Consider the following 19121-nt stretch of genomic DNA (forward strand, 5'->3'; position numbering starts at 1 on the left):
TCTTTCGAAAATAATCTCTCTGCCGTATATAAGGTACGGATAAAGTCTGTGTACACCTCACTCACTCTCCCCAGAACCCCACTTGTTATATTGTTGTTGTAGTATTATATGGTTTGTTGAGTTGTACATGCTTTCTGATCAATAATTAACTTTTGGTTAAATGAACTGTATTGATAATACTCACTTGGTCTCTTCTGTTTCAGAGTTGAGCACGTCACACTATTCTCACTGGGTTTAGTTAATAATAATAGTGTAAGAATTATTTACATAAATGTTATGTACATACAAAAAAGAAACAACTAAAATATATGATCTCCCCAGTGTATGACCAAACTGCACAGTTGATTGGGATACATCTCAAATTTAGCCTTACCAGGGAGGACCTATATTCACCTCCCCAAAGGCAAGAAAAATAATCCCAGAAAACCACTATATCGACCACCCTTCCTCATTAGATTCGACATTCATCCTCAAAACAGAAGCAGAAAAATCTCTGGATAGATGGACATTTCCATCAATATCAACTTTGCTATATGCTGCAAGACGATCATCCATCACAATTTTGCAGAATCCTGATTCCTCACCTCCCAATCTTACACCATAATACGTCAGATGATCCTTAATACTTCTACCAGTTACTGACCTGGAGTATTTTAGAAAGTTAGCAAACAGGCCAAGAGCACTAGCAAAATTCCGCGAGTTCTCCACAATACAAAGGACAATCAGTAAAGGGAAGGGGGCTAGTAAGGCCTCTCCTTTGGTAACCGGACATGTTTCACATATGAGTATAGCGTTTGGCTATGAGACAGTTCAAATCAATATTGATATCATAATTCCTTTGGTAAGAAGAAAGTGAAAAAAAATAGTTCGTTTCTCTCTACGAATATTTTGAACTACCATCTCCTAACTGATTTGTATGACCAAACTTCAGTTCAAATGGGGTGACTTGATGAATCTTCAATTTTATCTATGGATATTAGTGCATTATTTTCAAACTATAAAGGTAATAGGATTATAAACAAGACCAAACACAAATAATCGAATCAAAGAATGATAAAAGAAAAATTGAAAAGATCATGGTGAAAGCAGAATGTTATCTACTAGATATATAACAATTAGGTCAAACAAAATAAGAATGAGGAAATTTCTTTCTAGAATTTGACAATGAGATGCGTAAAACAGCTGTACTTAGAAAAATCAATTAAGCTCTTACAGATATGATTGTTCAACAGAGAAACTACAACCTTCCGTCTTTTCCCGTAATTTAGTCGGACAAAGTACCAAATCTTCTATTACTTTTTTTTATGACAACGGAAACCTGCAGCCGCTATCCTTTGGGTGCGCACGGGGTAAAACCCCGCTCGTATGTAATAACTCGCAAACCACATAGGAGAGGTAACCCGCACTAGGCAAGCCTGGTGCGACGAGTTCGACCCAAAAGGCAAACCCCTTGCTTTTGCTGGCAAGGCATTTCGAACTTGAGACCTCCAACATGGAAGTCCCAAGCTCAAACCATTGGGCCACCCCGAAGAGTAACCCTTTTATTACTTTGTTTTTGGTTTTATCCTTTATGTCCCTTTTTCTTTAATCCAGTGAACTTCTTGAGCTTAGAGCTTAGAGCTTACCGAGACTTTACATTTTTATTCTACACAGTTTTGTGGAACGAACCAAACCTCCATTAAGTAAAGGAGGAAGCCGCATAGTGAAAATGATGCAGATTGCAGTGTGCCCTTTACTAATACCAATTTACTATAATGATTCCTCCTCTATTTTTTTAATCTGACCAGCATAAACTATGTTTAATATACACCAAGCTGCAGTTCTCTTGTAAATTGATTACAGATAAGCCCATGACAGAGAAGTTACCTGCTACAAGAAGGGTCTTCCCCAGAATCATCACAGACCTTTTCAACTGTATAAGAAAGAAGTCCAAAGCCTAGGTTATGGAGCCACACCTGCAATATCGGAGATTTCAAATACAAGAATAAAACTGACGATTAATACATATCAACAACCATTAAATTGATGAAACTTGCATAAAAAAAAGACAACATACTTTCTATTTATTCATGCAGAAACTGGGATTGCGAGCAACACATAACGATGTATAAAAATATATAATTATCTTTGATGTATAGTAAGAGCTCAAGTACAAGTCAACATTCTTCAATTTGTTACACTGTTTTATTGAATAAATAATTTTTTTGAATAGCTAAATCACTGTACTCAAGACATTCACTACACGGAAGGTTACTATTTCATTCCTTACAATTTTTCCAAGTACTGAATTGACAGCTGGATTTCAAACAGATTAAAATTAGGCACAAAATATTTGAGTTATGCTTGTGGAATAGTTACCTCCCTAGGAAAATGATGATAAGTTTTCTGAGGGAAATAGTAATAGTACGGGGGCAAATGAGGAACAATATCATGTTCATGTGTGACGCGAATTGTATTTGGCACCCATTTGCTATAGTAGGACGCAAATGCAGCATTCCCGATTCGAGGTTGTCCAAATGTCATAACTGAAACATTCCGCGAGCCATAATTTACCTGGAATAAGCATGCATAAAATAAATCAATAGAAACACTAGCTCATTTTTCTTTTTTTTTGGGGGGGGGGGGGATGGGGAAGAGGTGAAGCCTTGTTATGTCACAATATCAATCAAGCATACAGTTCCACTTTTTTCTAATCACAAGTATGAACATCTACAACTGATAAATAGAAAATATTAGTAAAAGAGATATAAAATGCATGTTGTCAAATCATAAATTCATGATTCATGAAGCAAAGTGGGAAACTAAAACATGTTACTATTCGTCAGGGAGTGCAAACACAGTACAGCTTATAAGGTTATTCTATAACCTGAACTATCTAATTGGAAAAGCAGGTCAAAAATATATAGTCGATGGGAAGTCATAAATAGCAGCAAGTTTAAAACATACTGTGAGATCCAATCCACAAAAAGCAGCCATGGCCCCTCCCATTGAATGTCCTGTCACCATAATAGGAATGTCTCCATACTGTTCTTTTGCACTTTCAACAGCACTTAGCACTCCAGGGCGTAATGTTGTGTTGTGGTAAGCAGAATAAAATCCATGATGTACCTGCAAGATGCAAAACTGACTTTAATCTTCCTGCAGAAAAGATGATAGATACACAAAACAAAGCAGAATAGATTCCAAATATTGTGCACTCACCATTGCATCTTCCATTCCAGGATATTCTATATCAAGCTGCTTCCAGTATAGATCTGCTATCCAATTCTGTATGCTGTATCAAAAAAGCAAATGAACTTAGTCATCCATATGTTGGCGATGCATACTACTTTATATGAACAGATCCACCAGTGCTTAGTGGATTTTAGGCATAATCACAAGGCAAGATAAAAAAGAATCTCTTGAGCTACATTTCACAACTTATAGCCTGCCTGACCAAATCTTACAAAATCTGCTTATTCTAAAAGGTTCTTTTGTCATAAGTGTTTAATGAAGAAATACATTGAGAGCAGCAGTTTGTGTTTGGCTAATTAATTTGAAAAGCACTCTAGGCAATGTTGCAACACCAATTGTGCTTGGCCAAGGTTCCAAAAATCCTTCTTGGGAGAAAATACTTTTTCTTCTACAGAAAAAACAACATTTACTACTACTCAGACACACTTAAGTTTTTTCATGAAAGCTTGGCCAAGCATCTCAACTGTCTAAAAGAAGCACTTCCCTAAAATAAAATAAAAACACTTTCGGCTTTCCAAAAGCTTGGCCAAATAGGCTATTAGACATGAAAGGTCTGGTCAGCTTCCCAGCCTCTTCACTTTCACAATATTTTCCTCCATTAAAGAAAGAAAGCTGAATTACTTGAACTTTCTGCCTACTTGCAAACCTAAATGCACTTCCTCTACTTTGAGCGATGACAAACTTATCTTCCCAATCATCTCAAGCTAATGGCAAAATTTCAAATGCCCACCTAACCAAAAACTCCTTCACTTTTTATGTGGCCCTTTTTCTTTGGCTGAGTTTGATTGGGAAAGGGAAGGCAACATGGGTGGAGCTACAAGCCCACGTACAGGTTTGGCTGAACCTAATAACTTCAATTCAAATCATGTATTTGTATTAAGAAATTTACAAAGGGTGTACTTGGTATGGAGGAAAATATTTTTGCTTTGGGAAACATTTTCTTTAGGAAAATAACTTTCTTAAAACTGGGAAAATGACTTCCTAAATGGAAGTAGGGAAAACAAGTTCCATAAGAGACATTCCAAGTTCATCATCTCTTCCCTACTCATCCAGCACCCCCAACCCCCACCTCTTGACCATCCCACCCTCCGTCACCCTTGAAACCCCACCCCCACCCCATCTCACCTCTATAAATGGTTTGCTAGATTACATGTAAATATATTTTTGAGATAATTATTGTTTACTTAACAAACACTAGAAAATAAGTAAGAAATCCAATTGATTTCCGAGGAAATATTTTCTAGGAAAACATTTTTCCTTCATACCAAACACACCTTAAATATGTACAAAATTTAAATTTAAAACCCAATTACTAACACCTAATATCTATCCTAGAATTTGGAACCCATAAATTTCAAATCCTAGCTCAGCCTCTGGAAGGCGGCAGTGGCAACGGGCAAGAAAAGGGTGGTCTTGATGACTGCAGGAGCTTTTCTTTTTGGGGGCAAAAAGCAAAATTGAAAGCACCCAAGGGTGTGACCTAGTGGTCAATGAAGTGGGTGAACCATGAAGTCTCTAGTTCAAATCTCAATAAAGACAAAAGCACTAGGTGATTTCTTCCCATCTGTCCTAGGGATATACAGACCTAGTAATTATTGTTGGTAGGAGGTGACAAGCATATCGTGAAACTAGCGGAGGAGTGTGCAAGCTAGCGCAGACACCACAGTTATCAGAAAATTAATTATTATTATTATTATTATAATATTGAAAACATAAAAGAATTATATCATGGAAATTGACATTGTGCTCAAGGGTACTAATGGTCATTTAAAAGCATATTTTGCATACCTTATCCAGTTCAATGGCCGTGTTAACTAACATAAAAAGTAGGGGAGGTACATGTGAAGCTAGAGGGATGGTCCGTATTATTTCTCAAACTAGAGAGATTCAATTTACTTTAATCACTGTGATTCTTTAAGCTTGATAAAACAAGAGATAAGGTCCACATAATTCAACCAGAACATCAAAAGAAGCCACTGCTCCATAAAATGTGAATGTTCGAACAGCTCCATCAGGTGAGAATCCACATAAAATAGCCAGCAGTCTGGACTTACGTTTAAGTACCAAAAATATACCCACTTATTGTGATCATTGACAGCTGTCGAACCTATAAAAACTTAACCAATGATAAAATTCTCTTAAAACCGTTTATAATTTGTTAAGACCAATGTTTAAAAGGCAAAAAATGTGCAATGAGGCCATTCACTTGCAACGATGCAAGGGATATACGCTGAAGCAAACGATGAATGCTAGTACTGATTTTTTAGATAGATAATGTTATTACTGATATTAATTTCTAAATGAGATTGCCTTGAAAATAGAATCAAATTAGAAGGGACTTACAAAAAAAAAGATTAAAAGAGATCCAAATGAGACCTACAAATATGGGAAATTTATATTCTTACCCTCAATCTCGTCTATTCTATAAATCTTTCACAAGATTCATTCTTCCCAAAGATCAAAAAGATGGTTTGGGCTATAAAACAATACCTACTGACTAAATTAACCCTTTTAAGCATTTCGATGTGAATTTGCATTGGAAAAAATGATATGCGCTTAGTACGACTAGCTACATGGAAAAGAACTAAGGACCTATCTACTTCTTGTACATATTCACTTTTACACCAAAAGACTAAGAGAGCTAAAGTTCTATGCTTTTTGAGCAGGACTTATGTATGAAAACTCTGATATGTCTACCAAGATATCCATCTCAATAAACTAGTCAGACTTCTTATTTGCAAAACAAGACATGTTTTATTCACCATACAGTCAAATTAAACATGAGACCACATGGATGATGAGCACAGCCCAGAGTAGAAAGAAACCTAGTTCCCTGAGTGCCTCGGAAAGCAATTACAATGGCATTAAGATTTGGAGCCACCCCCACAAATGCCTGAAATTGATATCAATAGTTAGAACCAAATTAGCACCTAAAAATGAGAGCACCACACGATTTTGTGCTATTTGATTTTCACCTGTAGACATCGCTTCACATCAACAATGAGCTCTAAAATTTGAAACCCCTGCACACGATGAAGGCTTGGACAAATCAATCATATAAGAATAACACAGGATGAAATTTACATAAGGCTTCTCTTCAACCTGAAGAATATATTCACAACATATCCAAACAAAATACCTTTGTCAAATCATTACATTTTGGGCATGTCCAAGTAAATAGTTCAGTCAAATCTGACACATAGACCTACAAACACAGAGGTCATTTTTGTTATACTCTAGGTGACAAAAGTCCAGCAAGAACATCACAAGTATGATGTAACTGGTTCCCTAATAAAACAGCTTGAACCGGTGAAATATGGAATATATATTAACCACATTACTGCAAATCAGATGCAGCAAAAATGAGTGAGAAGACTTCAACCAATACAGAAATTAAAACTACACAGAAAGAAATTGGAAATTGGGATTTCAGTCCACCATTGATTGGTAAAGTCCAATTTTTTGGCCATCATGATATCCAGCCAAATCATAAACCATATATCAGCAAATGTAAGCAATTACCCTTCAATTAAAAGATTTCTGACCCTACTTGCTTGTTTAAAATGTACAAAAACTGACCGATGCAGCATATTCCACCAATATGGTGGCAAGAGTGTGATTGTAGATTGCCCCTTGATCCTTCACTTTGAATTCTACAGCCAAAAAGCTTAACCGTAAGTAGCTATCTATAAATCAGTTGTCATAACAACCATGCCAATTATCAGTTTGCAAATATAATGAATCTGCAGGGAATTTATTTTTGCACACAAAATATTACATATAAATACATAACAAAGCAAACAATGCCTGTACAACCTTATCTAGGTTGCTTCACTTGAAGCTTTAATTTCCATTTGTCCATAATGATAGTTCAAAAAGTATCCACAGATAGCACTACTTATCTGTTGATACATGGTGGGAAGTGAACTACCTTGTCCATCTCGATAACTCAACACAACTATAAGCTTACAAAGTATTTTAGACTTGCCCAATGTCTCAGATGAAACATCCATATATGGCTGCTTAAAATGCTATCTCAGCTGAAAATATCAGTCTTGGTCATAAACTTAACTAGAGTTTTGTCTTCCTCTCGCATCCTAAACCATTCCTAGCCCATTCTTTTCCCAGTCATGAAATAGTCTCATCTCGGTTAAAAATGCACAACCAAGGCCGAAAACAAATTCAAGTATCCCTAATTTAAGCCAGAGGAATACTTAAAATGTGTATAGACCTCAATGAAAGGCAATATAAACCTTTGGTCTAACAGCAACTGTTTGAAAGGGTCTCGATTAGAGTTTATACATCAATCCAGAATGATCAAGAGAGAGAAAAATTGATCAACAATTTACATAGAAACTGTTTCGCTTGACAAAAGCCAGAATTTCAAATTCCACTTGCTACTGTACTGAAAAAACTTCCAAGTTTTTCGATGTAGTTTTAAACTATATATGATCTTAATACAGTCTGATAGAATACACTACCATGAGATTTTGCAAAACCAAAACAAGCAATAGTAGTATATGGCATTTATAAATTACCTCTAGCAGTTGAACAGGCAATTAAGCACATAAAAATAACACCCTTCAACAAAATTCTTCCCTCCATAACCTATACGGAGAAAAATTCAGGGAGTAAAATTAGAGCGGAGAAAGAACGAGGAAGAAGGGTCAACAAGGACAATTATTTAGACCCAGTAGGCGATAGGTGCTTTTCGTGCGCTCCTGGATTTCCTCTTTACTTTTTAATTGAAGAGGAACAAAAAAAAAAAAAAAAAGACTTCTCGGTCGCCTTCGGAAAACTATGTGATGCGATGGTACAACCACAGAATTTTTGCGTCTTCCTTAACCGTTTGGGTCTAAGGTAATTTTCTTCAACCATAATTGAGAGATATTTTTTAATTTTTTAAACGAATATATGTTTTTTTATTGTTAGTTCAAATATAATTTTTATTTTAAATATTATGTAAAAATTTATTTGGTGTTATTATGTTATTATTTCTTTGAATTATTATTTAAGTAATTTTATTTTATTGTATCTTATAATTTTTTATTGATTTAACTTTTAAAAATTACTATATGTAACTATATTTAATGATAGAAAACAGTACAATTTTAAAAGTTATACTCCTTTAAATAGTATATTATAAAATAATACATAATCATCATCTAAATAAAGTATCATTAGTTGTAATTCTTATCTTTTAAGTTTAATTATTTTTTTAAAAATAAAATACATATATAAATTTAAATTTTCGATATTCAAAATCTTTTATAAAACTCGTTATTTTTATTTTATTTTTTTAAGAATAAGTGCGTATATTTACTCCGTCCCTTGCCCTGAAAATAATCCTATTTGTGCAGATCTCCCCGAAACCTATCAAACTCCATCCCAATAACAAAAGGCGCCAAATTGTACATCACCCACAACTGGCGGGAACTCACATTTCATCATATATATATATTTATCAACAGCAAAATCATATAATTTGGTTCTTTTAGCGAGAGCTAGTTATATATTCCAAACCTAATAACTCGCTCTAGTTAGTAGGCGAGTCCCATTTACGAGACCCAATTGAGAAACCCTAGCATCGTCGCCATGGGGAAACCGTCGAGAGATAGATCATCGTCGGAGGAGTCTGTATCGGAAAGTTCCGAGGAGGAGCAAGTTCGAGGTCAGGTCAATGACGACGAAGATGAAGAGGAACTTCAGGCCGTCGCGAGGGCCGCTGAGGACTCCGACGAAGAGGAAGACGATGATGCTCCTAGCGATGGAGCGGACCAAGAAGATGAGGATAATGAGGTATGCTAATTGCTGTTTACGTCAGTTTTTATCAGTAATTTGTTGTAATGCGGCCGATCTCACGTGTTTGCTAGGAGTTGTTATGGTGATTCTAATATTAGGGTTACGTTTCTCTGGATTTCGTTGTTCTGCTGAATTAATGCCAATAGCATGTCGCATTGTGCTAATATCTGGCCAAGTTGGTAATGCCTGGGGGTTTAGTCATTTAGACTGAAATTGTTCAAGCATGTGGGTATGTTCTGGGAGGAGCTTTTGAATCAGAGAAACTGAAGTTAATATGGACCGAGTCATATTTTTTTTCTGGCATACTATAGTGAAACACTGAGAAATTTCCTTATTGAATTACTTAGCAAACTATAACAATGTTTATGTTTTAGCAGCTTTCATGTTTTGAGAATTTTTAAGACATTTACTTTGCAACTCACTAGTTCTGCTATACTACCTGTAGGAAGGGGTTGCAGTCAATGAAATCTCGAAGCGCGAAAAGGCCAGGTTGAAAGAGATGCAGAGGATGAAGAAGCAGAAAATACAAGACATGTTGGATTCACAGAATGCTGCCATTGAAGCTGACATGGTATCTTAGTGAGAATACTTGTTGGTGCCCCTTTTCTTTCGTTTAATTGTTCATAAAAGGTATACTCAAGGCTGATGTATCTGTGGCAGAATGTCAAGGGACAGGGGCGATTGAAGTATCTCTTGCAGCAAACTGAGTTATTTGCACATTTTGCCAAAGGTGAACAGTCCACCGCTCCAAAGAAGACTAAAGGAAGGTATGAGCAACTTCATCTGAACATTTATTTGTTAGTTTTTTCTGAATGACAGGCGGTTATTGTGATCCCAGAGGCTTATAGAGCTTAAATACTTGTGCGTTTTTGGCTAATCAGCTGGAACTTCTTTGTTATTCAATAGTTGATGTTAAGGTGCATGGAGTGAGTGATATGGAACTGTGGTTCAAGCAAGAGGAAAGAAAACATTAAGTTTTTTAAGTTTATCTATCTGATTCTTCCTTACAATATAGTATGAGACCTTCTTTGCCTATCAATGGGACTTTAGTGCAAGTGTTCGCAACGTGAGATCAACATAACATTCATACACATTGCTATTTATATAACTTGGCAAGGACTTACATATTGTTTGCTTGTTTCTTAAGTTGCTTCATTTTCATGACATAAGTGATGTTGAGACATTGATGGGCTTCATTGAGTTGTCATCTAAAAAACGAGGCATGGTTCCTTTTCTTTACATGTTCTGCAGTTCCTGGCGTTGTAGTGTGAATATTGAATAAAAAGCTCTCCTTAATCATAATAAGATAAAGTTATATACTAAAGCCCTGAAGTAACAGTCATATACAACTTGGTTTTAGAGTTGGATGACACCATGTTATTTCAGATGATTATTTGGGTGGACATGCTTCACCCAGTATGCTTTATGTTATTCATATAAAGGAGAATTTTTCACTTACTGGAGGTACTGCTGTATGTGGATTCATTATGGGCCATTTGATGACCTTTTCTTTCTTAGGGGTCGTCATGCATCAAAGGTAACTGAAGAGGAAGAAGATGAAGAGTATCTCAAAGATGAAGATGAACTTTCTGGGAATACACGGCTAGTGGCACAACCCTCCTGTAAGATATATCTTGATGCAAGTGTATTTGTAATATGATGTTGTTACTGAACTGTGTATTATGAAGTTGTTACTAAACTGGTAGGTCCACCCTGAGAAGGCTGAGATCAGATACCCGGGTGTAATTCCTACTTAAAAAGAAGTTACTTATTCAATAATCCTGTGAAGTGTATAGTTTGAGTAGCTCTGTGCAAGGTTCTTTAGTCAAGTTGTTGTTACAAGTATAGTGTTAGTTAAACATGTGAGTAAGTGATTGATGGCTGCACAGAATCGGGATATTTTTGTTAGCATTTTTTTTTATATAAGGTGGCTAAAGAAATAAGCGAGTTTTCAATACCTCTAAATCACCTTAGGTTATTGAGCCTCATTATTGAAAACTGTGAATTTAAAGAAAACCAAGTTGGTGAGCTTTCACTTGTTGAATTCTCTTATACTTCTTTTATATGAAACATCGTAGCCCTGCTCAAAGCTTTGAATTTAAGCGTATTTCGGAAAATAACGTCATATTGAACAGTTGAAGTTTGGGATACAGGCTTCTATGTGGGACAAATTTCTCTGTTACTCCCTTCATATTTCCTTCTTCTTTAAGCATCGGTTATCACATCATAAATACTTTGTCAGGTATTCAAGGGAAGATGAGGGATTATCAACTGGCTGGTTTAAACTGGCTGATTCGACTGTATGAGAATGGAATAAATGGAATACTTGCTGATGAAATGGTTAGTATGGTCATATGCAACTGTATTGAGATGCTCCATTCTCCCTACATTTTGGAATTATGACTTTTAAGGAGAAGCATCGTCATTTAATCTTCTTAATATTGCATAGGGTCTTGGTAAGACGTTGCAAACCATCTCCTTGATGGGCTACCTACATGAATTTAGAGGAATAACTGGTCCTCACATGGTTGTTGCTCCAAAATCCACGCTTGGCAATTGGATGAACGAAATCAAACGTTTCTGTCCTGTTTTACGTGCTGTTAAGTTCCTTGGAAATCCTGATGAAAGGGTAAGCAACAACTTATATTGGCTCTTTGCTTTCTTCTTTTGCACGTTGTAATGCCTGTTCAAACCATGATGTTGTTTTTATTTACAGAGATACATACGCGAGGAACTACTTGTTGCAGGGAAGTTTGATGTATGTGTCACAAGCTTTGAGATGGTTATCAAAGAGAAGTCTGCTCTACGACGCTTTAGTTGGCGTTACATCATAATTGATGAGGCACATAGGATCAAGAATGAAAATTCACTTCTTTCAAAAACAATGAGGCTCTACAACACTAATTATAGATTGCTTATCACGGGGACACCGCTTCAGGTGATGCTTATTTTGTTACTTTACTTGTACTGTGGGCTGTAATTCTGGATTTTCTTGACTTCTTATTTTGCATAATTTACTCCAGTTCCCCTAAATACAAATTACCTATCTAAAATTTTCATAGTAGCATGATATAATGCCACTCCCAACCTTTCAGATTTCAAATACTGTTCCTACCAAAGAATACTTGAACTATTTCCAACTAATGTTGATAAATAACCTGGTTAATATGTATGTCTTTTAGTTGTGCTAGTCAAGCCCTTTTCCTTTTTAAAAAAATTACTTTCTGATCCATTATTTTGCATCTTTGCTGCAATGTTTGTGAGCCTTTTATCTTGATAGTCCTTGGTTTGCACTTTTAGTCTAATTGATGTTTGAGTTCCATGATATTACACAGAATAATCTTCATGAACTCTGGGCACTGCTGAACTTTCTGCTACCTGAGATCTTTAGCTCAGCTGAGACTTTTGATGAGTGGTTCCAGATTTCTGGTGAGACTGACCAGCAGGAAGTGGTCCAACAGCTTCATAAGGTGTGTTACTTTTTAATAGTAGTTTCTATAATTGAGACCAAGCAGTACATGTGGTTTGAGCCTTTCTTCCCCCTTCAAAAATAGAGGAAGGGTATAGGATAAGGTTATGTTTGAAAGGATGAACATAGAACAGTAGTTGCTGTGTTATTTTTTTAGATTTCAGCTTTACACTGGCTTTGAACTTCGAGGGAGAAGCCTTGTAAACATAAACCGACTTTTCATCTTTGGTTGCTTGGACAGGTCCTGCGTCCATTTCTTCTTAGGAGGCTGAAGTCTGATGTGGAGAAAGGTCTGCCTCCCAAAAAAGAAACCATTCTTAAAGTCGGTATGTCCCAGATGCAGAAGCAGTACTACAAGGCTCTGCTGCAGAAAGATCTTGAGGTTGTCAATTCTGGAGGGGAGCGCAAGCGTCTTCTCAATATAGCAATGCAGCTACGAAAATGCTGTAACCATCCATATCTTTTTCAAGGTGCTGAGCCAGGACCCCCATATACAACAGGAGAGCATCTTGTAGAAAATGCTGGTAATATTTCGATATCTTTGAATACATCTGGGTTGGTGTCTAATTTCCATTTTCTGTAGCAGTTTTTACATGCCTTAGAATATATGTAACTTGATGCAGGGAAAATGGTTCTTCTAGACAAGTTGCTTCCTAAATTAAAGGAACGTGGCTCAAGGGTTTTAATATTTTCACAGGTTTTGCCCTCTAATTATCTTCATTTCTTGTCCCTATCCAAAGTTTCAACAGCTTTCTGGATCTTCAGTTTTCAGTTTTCAGACTCTTATAACTCTTTTTTTTTTATTTCTTAATTCAGATGACAAGGCTATTGGACATCCTTGAAGACTACTTGTTGTTCCGAGGTCACCAGTATTGCCGGATTGATGGAAATACTGGTGGTGAGGATCGTGATGCTTCTATTGAGGCTTTTAACAAACCAGGGAGTGAAAAATTTGCCTTCTTATTGTCAACCAGAGCTGGTGGTCTTGGTATCAATCTTGCTACAGCAGATATTGTCATTCTTTATGATAGTGACTGGTGAGGATCTTAAACGTTGTAGATTTGTAAACCCAGGAAACATGATGGTTTCTGATCTTGTCTTTGCATTGATTAAATTGCAGGAATCCGCAGGTTGATTTGCAGGCTCAGGACCGGGCCCATAGGATTGGACAGAAGAAGGAAGTCCAAGTGTTCCGCTTCTGCACTGAGGTTCAATTTCTTTCCCTAATATGTTCATGCACTGAAAAGATGCTGCTTTTTGATCTTCCGTGGTATGCTGAGACATGCTTTTCAATTATTCATGCAGTATACTATTGAGGAAAAGGTGATTGAAAGGGCTTACAAAAAGCTTGCACTTGATGCATTGGTTATCCAGCAGGGGCGGCTAGCTGAACAAAAAAGTGAGGATATTTTTGCATACAAATTCCTTCTCTTGATTACTTTTGAGATGCATATGAAATCATTGACTGAGGATGATGTGATGCATGATACAGCGGTTAACAAGGATGAGCTGCTGCAAATGGTGCGGTTTGGTGCTGAAATGGTTTTCAGTGCTAAAGATAGCACCATTACTGATGAGGATATAGATAGAATAATAGCTAAAGGAGAAGAGGCAACAGCTGAACTTGATGCCAAGATGAAGAAGTTTACAGAAGATGCTATCAAGTTTAAGATGGATGACAGTATGCACTTTATTTCCTGATTATTTCTGTTTGACTTTTGTAACTTATGTACATCTTAACTTTAGATTCCCGACTTTATGCAGCTGCTGAATTGTATGACTTCGATGATGAGAAGGTAACATTGCTTACTTGTCCAGTTTTTTGGTGACTCCTTGCTCAGTAGTTACTATCTGTGTGTTTAAATTGCCTTTCTGCCTTTGCATTGTGTCAATAAAGGAGGAAAACAAGGTGGATTTCAAGAAGATTGTCAGTGACAATTGGATAGAACCTCCTAAAAGAGAGAGAAAACGCAAGTATGTATAATATTGTGTTGCTGAATTTTACCTTTTATGTACTGAAACTTAGTTTATCATCAGTTAAAACATGACTCTCCTTTGTGGTTAGTTATTCAGAGTCCGAATACTTCAAGCAAACCATGCGTCAAAGTGCCCCTGCAAGACCTAGAGAGCCTCGGATTCCTCGGATGCCACAGCTGTAAGTCTCTGTTTGCACATTTTTCTATTTTGTGTACTAATTTGTTCTCTCCTGATTTTATTGGGTCATATGTATTAGCATCTGAAAGTGAAGGTTCTGTGACCATAGGTCTCCTGCAACCTTAGTACTTTTTTCCCTAACCACAGTTCTGGTTATCCTTGCCACTTGTAGGCATGACTTTCAGTTCTTCAATACACAGAGACTGAGTGAGTTGTATGAGAAGGAAGTGCGCTATCTCATGGTTGGTTAAGTTTTGGATTTCTCAATTTTCCCATTGCTACTCTTTTGTGTTGTTTTTTTGATGGCTTATAGAGGTGTTACTTATACCAACAGACACACCAGAAGAATCAGGTTAAAGACACTATAGAGATGGAAGAATCTGAAGGTATTTTCTTAATACCATTTTAAACAGCTTAATTTTTTTTTAAAAAAATTTGTATGGGAAATAATTGGGGTCTGCTTCTTCTGAATGTTCTCAAAGTTGTTTCATGTGTATAGATGCAGGAGAGCCTTTAACGGCTGAAGAGCAGGAAGAAAAGGAGCAACTTTTGGAAGAGGTGTGTCTACTAACTTAACTCATTCTGGGGTTGTAATTACCTCTATTATAGGAGGGGGTTGACAAGTTTGATATGTAGGGATTTTCAATGTGGAGTAGAAGAGACTTCAATACTTTTATCAGGGCTTGTGAGAAGTATGGCCGCGATGACTTAAAAAGTATTGCTGCTGAAATGGAAGGGAAAACAGAGGAGGAGGTTGAAAGATATGCTTATGTTTTCAAAGAAAGATACAAAGAACTAAATGGTAAGTCAGTGGGTTAATTTGTGGTTAAAGTAACAACTATTGGTTATACTTTACCTGGGTTGGCAAAATGGATAGTATTTATGGATATCAATTCGATTTAACCCATTTTGAATGGATCGGTTATCCAACCATTTAAAAGTGGGTCAAATATGAATCAACCCATATTTTATACATCTCATAATATATGGATAACTCATGTGTATCCACAAACTGCACTCCCCTTAAGTATGTACGGGTGCAGGAGCCTCTAAAAAGTACACTTATTAAGGGTGTGTTTGGTATGAAGAAAAATATTTATCAATTTTATCATGTTTGACTTTGGCTGGCTTAAATAGTTTAGATTTTTTTTTCAAATGTACTTGTATTCCTCTAATTTAGGCAAAATGTTTTTTATTCATTAAGTAAGGAAAATACTGGCAAAATGTCTTTTATTCATTAAGTAAGGAAAATACTTTTCAACTTTCCTTAAACCTCACAACCCGAAATGGGTCCAGACCTAGGATTTGACTCTTGACCCCAACCCAACACCCAAATTTTGATCTCCCAACCTCAATCTTAGGATCACTCTTTTTTCAGAAATACATTTTCTAGGAAAACATGAAAATATTTTTCAACCAAATAAAAAGCTAACAATATGCAACATATTATATTATAAAACTAGCAGACTGCCATATAATTAATTCCATCTCCACTATGAATATTGTATTAATTCATGTGAATCGCATGCATTTGGACTAACAATACATTGTGCCATAGCAATATAAAAACTACTAGTTTTTTTTAAATTGGTACCCAGACCTATTTGCACACATCTTGACTATCCCACTGGGTGCCTGTTACTTTCCACCAACAAGTACGGGTAACTCTTTCTAAGGCTTTAGTAGATGTAAAGAAATCACCTAGTGTATTTTGCTGCCGATGAGTCTTGAACTATGGCTTCATGGTTCTCTTTCTGTGTCACTGAACACTTATCCACACCCTTGGTGATAATATAAAAACTAGATCCAACAAAAAGGTAAATAGTTATTATACATCTTGAGACAATAGCAAAAGATGAATGAGTGGAACAGAAGTATATTGGTCACAATGAGAAGGTGGAAAAACTAGATGAAATTTTTAGGAGGGGTCGAAGTGATAGTGTTGATTAGTTAGTGGCAATCGGGGAAGAAAATGGTTCGTTTGAAACACTCTTTTTGTTATGGTTGGTTTCCAAAACCCAAAACTTGATTTTGATTTCTGAAGAAGCTGTCCAATCCAAACACCATTGAAAAAGAGAGTTGCATCGGATAGTCATTGGGTCCAGTTCAACTGTTTTGTTCTAGTATCATTTTATTTAATACTTGCTTTTCCTTTTAAGAAAGTGAACACTGCTTAGGACAATTAAGAGTACAGAGCTGTAATTTGAGATGTGAGTGCATTAATAGGTTTGTTTGTACTTTGTCAAAAATAAAAGGTTTGTTTGTAATATTTATTTTCTTGGTTTAGGTAGAGAAGGCTTTAAAAATTATTCCCCGCTAATTGATGATTGAAAACTAGGATTAGAGAACTGTTTAAAAAGTTCTTGATAATTGCATTACATGCAAAATTAGGCTTTTTCAAATAATTATAATTATTTACGGGTTAATGTTTCCATACATGTTGAGCCTGTAGCATTTAGTTGTACTTTAGTTTAATGGATATAAAACCTGCAGATTATGATAGGATTATTAAGAACATTGAAAGAGGAGAGGCTAGAATTTCGCGGAGAGATGAGATTATGAAAGCAATTGGTAAGAAGCTGGATCGGTATAAAAATCCATGGTTGGAATTGAAGATCCAGTATGGTCAGAACAAAGGAAAGCTGTATAACGAGGAGTGTGATCGTTTCATGGTGAGTAGACTGAATTTCAAGGTTGAACATATAGGTAATCCACTATCAGGTAAAATGATTATCGTGGTTATTTTTATAGATATGTATGGTTCACAAGCTTGGCCATGGAAATTGGGATGAGCTGAAGGCTGCATTTCGCCAATCAACCTTGTTCAAATTTGATTGGTTTGTGAAGTCTCGTACCACTCAAGAACTTGCCAGAAGATGTGATGCACTTATTCGGTTGATTGAGAGGGAAAATCAAGAATATGATGAGAGGGAAAGGCAGGCACGCAAAGAAAAGAAGCATGCGAAGGTTAAATAGCAATCTCTTGACTCGTGTATTGCAGGTACAAATAAGAGTGTGATGCTAATTGTTTTTTATTCGAACAGAACACGACCCCATCAAAGCGCACTTTGGCAAGACAGGCAGCTGAAAGCCCTTCTGCTCTGAAGAAGCGGAAGCAATTGTCAATGGATGACTATGTCAGCTCAGTAAGTATTTCATTCTTCTTCCGATTACAATACCGTTTATGATTTCCAGATTTGCGTATAATCATAATTTGTTCCTTTTTCCAGGGAAAGAGGAGAAAATGAGATTCGAAATTGGAGTAAAAAGATGAGGTTAGCTGGCTGGTCAGGACCTCAAAATGGAAGGAAATTTTATTCATTTACTGATCTAATCATCTGGTATTTTACCCAGAATGTCATTTGATGCTCCATCTCTTTGCCCTGCCAATCATGACTCAAGGGCATTGAGCTTTTCTGTCCAGGATGCTAACTGGCGGAAAAAGGAAAAAATATTTAGTCTATAATTTGTTAGTCCGATGCAAAATTGCAGGTAATTAGTTTTCCCAAACTTCTGAAGCTGTACTGCTACAAATCTCTAAAGGAGACATTTTTAGCAGTTTGTCGTTTATAATCCCTGCTAGAGTTCGTGGAAGCACCACGCAGATAGTCATGGCCTCAGGGGTACACTTGTTAATTTTAGTTTAGTTTTTGGGATGTAACGTATGCACAATCTATGTGCTTTTCTGTCATATATACACTTACCAATTCTATCACCAATCCGACCTGATAATTGACCCGTCTCTTTCCAGTTCATTTATCGGTGCTCTCTTGCAGTTCATGAGTTTGTGATTGTGTCCTGTAGGTTGTCATAGCCAAATTTTATGTTGAAAATAACTGCCTTTTGAGTTTCTCAACTAGTCATCATTGTTTAGTTCAAATATAGTCAAGATACCTTCGACTTTTTCGTCTTTGCTCAAAGAATTATTATATCACTTGAAAATGAAAACATTATTATACAATGCATTCAAGTCATTTTTGGAGGAAGTTACGTATATAACTTGATTAAAAAAGTGGTACGTCTTGTTTATCTTCTTTTCATAACGAGTGATTGATTTGGAAATGTTATATTGAAATTAATCAACCTAACATGTGTATGGAAGAATATTATCATGTATTTATTAAAAAATAAACCAACAAAACCCAAATATCTGATAAAAATTGACCTGATTTAAATCTATGAAAAATCGATTAAGTTAGTTTTTATTTTAGAGAAAAACCGATCCAAACCATCTGTTCTATCTCTTAATAATTTCCTTTTTCTTGGTGGTATTTTATCTTGAGATGATAATTAATGTCCAATCAGTTTTCCTCTATTCGAGCATCGAAAGCACTTCAATACGTGTATGTATCACACTTTTAGTCACTTGAGTTAATTTTTCTACCATATAAAATGACGAATCATATTTACTGGGATCAGATCTTTTTTAATTAGATAAATTCTATATTTTATCTGCCTTCTA

The 19121-nt window shown here is 36.1% G+C and overlaps 2 protein-coding genes across 3 annotated transcripts; one reads left to right on the forward strand and one right to left on the reverse strand.

Annotated features, from left to right (window-relative positions):
- Window positions 1–220: 220 nt before the first annotated feature.
- LOC101267124 (lipase) lies at window positions 221–7977 on the reverse strand. Its single transcript, XM_010323970.4, has 10 exons — window positions 7773–7977; window positions 6814–6887; window positions 6374–6439; window positions 6210–6257; window positions 6060–6127; window positions 3202–3274; window positions 2947–3108; window positions 2359–2553; window positions 1867–1955; window positions 221–643 (listed from the first exon to the last, which is right to left on the reverse strand). The coding sequence occupies exons 1-10, from the start codon at window positions 7837–7839 to the stop codon at window positions 430–432; spliced, it is 1056 nt and encodes a 351-aa protein (XP_010322272.1). The 5' UTR covers window positions 7840–7977; the 3' UTR covers window positions 221–429.
- LOC101267413 (ISWI chromatin-remodeling complex ATPase CHR11-like) lies at window positions 7964–18414 on the forward strand. 2 transcript variants are annotated; one of them, XM_069299246.1, is made up of 26 exons: window positions 7964–8094; window positions 8595–9033; window positions 9482–9607; window positions 9697–9803; window positions 10555–10658; window positions 11279–11376; window positions 11486–11665; window positions 11753–11974; window positions 12372–12506; window positions 12747–13029; window positions 13129–13202; window positions 13322–13542; window positions 13626–13713; window positions 13811–13904; window positions 13998–14186; window positions 14270–14301; window positions 14403–14479; window positions 14571–14660; window positions 14832–14901; window positions 14994–15045; window positions 15159–15217; window positions 15296–15461; window positions 17153–17331; window positions 17411–17626; window positions 17704–17805; window positions 17890–18414. In XM_069299246.1, exons 2-26 carry the CDS (start codon window positions 8830–8832, stop codon window positions 17905–17907), a joined length of 3186 nt encoding a protein of 1061 aa, XP_069155347.1. In that variant the 5' UTR covers window positions 7964–8094; window positions 8595–8829; the 3' UTR covers window positions 17908–18414. The 2 variants fall into 2 exon arrangements, with proteins under 2 accessions (XP_069155347.1, XP_010322273.1); XM_010323971.4 differs by lacking the exon at window positions 7964–8094 and having other exon boundaries at window positions 8536–9033.
- The last annotated feature ends 707 nt before the right edge of the window (window positions 18415–19121 follow it).

Source organism: Solanum lycopersicum, chromosome 6 (genome assembly GCF_036512215.1).
Source record: "Solanum lycopersicum chromosome 6, SLM_r2.1".
In the NCBI taxonomy this organism is placed as follows: Eukaryota; Viridiplantae; Streptophyta; class Magnoliopsida; order Solanales; family Solanaceae; genus Solanum; species Solanum lycopersicum.